Source organism: Dromaius novaehollandiae, chromosome 30, assembly GCF_036370855.1.
Source record: "Dromaius novaehollandiae isolate bDroNov1 chromosome 30, bDroNov1.hap1, whole genome shotgun sequence".
Classification (NCBI taxonomy): Eukaryota; Metazoa; Chordata; class Aves; order Casuariiformes; family Dromaiidae; genus Dromaius; species Dromaius novaehollandiae.
Window position 1 is genome coordinate 2390407 of NC_088128.1, and position 2731 is coordinate 2393137.

General features: G+C 53.3%; 1 protein-coding gene across 1 annotated transcript; it reads right to left on the reverse strand.

Annotated features, from left to right (window-relative positions):
- Window positions 1-1019: 1019 nt before the first annotated feature.
- Window positions 1020-1955, reverse strand: LOC135324060 (olfactory receptor 14A16-like). The gene has a single exon (XM_064499496.1). The coding sequence runs from the start codon at window positions 1953-1955 to the stop codon at window positions 1020-1022; it is 936 nt and encodes a 311-aa protein (XP_064355566.1).
- Between the last annotated feature and the right edge of the window lie 776 nt (window positions 1956-2731).

Sequence of the window (2731 nt, forward strand, 5' to 3'; positions counted from 1 at the left end):
TATTCTCCAGAGAGCCTTTCCTCTGATCAGTGTGTCTGTGCTGGCCTCACCGGCCATTCCTGCACCCCTCTGCTGTGCTCCCCGGGCTGGTGGTGCTGCTCTGCAGAGTGAGCAGCTGTGGGGCCCCGGGGTGACTCCACACTGGTCGTGCTGGTCAGGGCAGACCCGGCTGGCCCAGCATCACTGCACCTGACAAGCCCCTCCCCAGGTGTCTGTGGCTGTGGAGGGTGCTCAGAGCAATCACAAGGCATCTCAAATGGCTCAGGATGGGGTCAGGTGTGTCATTAGATCCAGCCATGGGTTTTCATTGCAGGTGACATAAACTGCTCCTGAGGCTGACTTTCCTCTGCCAGATGAGTCCCCACTGCCTCTCCTGAGACTGCAGAGCCCTGATGTGGTGCATTCCTTGGTTTGGCCCTTCACTTTTGGGTGACTCCACTTGGTTTGGGGAGTCTCCACTCACTGCCCATCCCAGGCACATGCTGTCCCTGGAGATCTCCGGTGCTCTCTTAGTGGTTCCATACTCCCTTCCAGAAGGATGGGCATCTGTCACCAGCCCTCCAATATTTGAGACAGTCCCCAGCAGACACCACTTGAGCACTCACCCTCTCCCGGTCCACTGGCACCCACAACCGAGGGCTGAATCCAGCCCTCATTCCCTCACACATCACCCTATGAGCACACCCTCCTTAGCCCATGGCACAGCAACAGGGCCTTTTCAGGTGCAATTCCCTGAGTGCATTTTTGGCCCCAGCTTTGGAAGAAAAGCCCAACCTTCAGGCAGGGTACTGATGAAATCCCCTTTTATTACAGAGATGCTGCAAGGGAGGCCAGCTCTGACACAGGGATCAGTAGATTTAGGGAAGGCCTCTGGGTCAGAGAGACGGGGTTTGTGCCTCTGGAGAAGAGAGATGAATTCAGACATTTGTGAACAAACATGCTTATCAGAGATAGAATGCCCAAACCACAAATGTTGCCTGAGATCTCTTGGAAATCACTTGTGAGGCGAGATGGGCAGTTTATTGCTGCTGAAACAGTGCCAACTGAACCAGTTTCTTCAGTGCCTCCTTGAGCTCCTTGTTCCTCATGCTGTAGATGAGGGGGTTCACTGCTGGAGGCACCACCGAGTACAGAACAGCCACCACCAGATCCAGAGATGGGGAGGAGAGGGAGGGGGGCTTCAGGTAGGCAAATGCTGTAGTGCTGACAAACAGGGAGACCACGGCCAGGTGTGGGAGGCACATGGAAAAGGCTTTGTGCCGGCCCTGCTCAGAGGGAATCCTCAGCACAGCAGTGAAGATCTGCACGTAGGACACCACAATGAAATTGAAACATCCAAACATTAAAAAGGTACCAACCAGAAGAAGGCCCGCTTCTGTGAGGTAGGAGTCTGAGCAGGAGAGCTTGAGGATCTGGGGGATTTCACAGAAGAACTGGTCCACTGTGTTGCCTTGGCAGAGTGGTATTGAAAATGTGTTGGCAGTGTGCAGGAGAGCATTGAGAAAACCACTGGCCCAGGCAGCTGCTGCCATTTTGACACAGGCTCTGCTGCCCATGAGGGTCCCATAGTGCAGGGGTTTGCAGATGACAACAAAGCGGTCATAGGCCATGACTGTGAGGAGATAAAACTCTGCTGCGAATAAAAAAAAGGAGAAAAAGACCTGGGCAGCACATCCTGAGTAGGAAATGGCCCTGGTGTTCCACAGGGAATTGGCCATGGATTTGGGGACAGTGGTGGAGATGGCGCCAAGGTCGAGGAAGGAGAGGTTGAGGAGGAAGAAGTACATGAGGGTGTGGAGGCGGTGGTCGCAGGCTACGGCTGTGATGATGAGGCCGTTGCCCAGGAGGGCAGCCAGGTAGATGCCCAGGAAGATCAAGAAGTGCAAGAGCTGCAGCTCCCGTGTGTCTGCAAATGCCAGGAGGAGGAACTCGTTGAAGGAGCTGCTGTTGGACATTTGTTTCCTCAGGACTTTGTGGACTGTCCAAGGAAGAAAAGACAGTGTCAAGTTAGAGCAGCCTTCTCTGAACCAAACCCATTCTGTTTCTCAGAGAAAGCCCTACATTTCCTCTGTCCTTTACCTTCGTTCAGCTCCCTTTCTGGAGCTCCGTTTGCGCTGGCTGAGTGTGCTGTGCGGAGCAGGGGCCTCTGCCCGTGGGCTCCAGAGGAGTCAGCCCTGCTCTGCTGGGGGGGTGTCAAACTGACCTTGCTATGTGGTGGGATACCTGGGGATGGGTCCTGGGAGCAGCGGACTTGGTCCAGGTACCAATGGGACTATTCTCTATTTACCACAATGAGAGCTGAACACAGCTCTCACGCCAGCTCTATCTGAAAGAGAAGACCCTTGTGAGAGATTCATCTCCACCAGCCTTGCCCTCTTGAAAGGGGTGTCTGTGTCTGCATCAGTCACACCAGCTCCCACTCCAGGAAGGCAGAGAAACAGTCAAGTAAAGGCAGGGGGTGCCTGACCCTTTCCCGATGTCTCTGTTCCAATAAGATAGACTCTGTCCTCACACCAGTTTACCATCTGCGCCCTTCCTCCAGGCACTGCAGAGAGAATGGGAAGTGACTACCTCTGATGCACACATCCTGCAGCAGGATATGTCCACCCCATGTGTGGAAGGGCTGTTCAACATTTGGAAACTCATTTTTCTCTGCAAAATAATCAGTGGAGGAGTCTGATGACATATATTTATATATCTCTATACACATGTGTATATATATATATACACA

What these genes read in the sequence shown, in the direction of transcription:
- LOC135324060 (XM_064499496.1), bottom strand. Translation starts at nt 1,955, where the DNA reads ATGTCCAACAGCAGCTCCTTCAACGAGTTCCTCCTCCTGGCATTTGCA.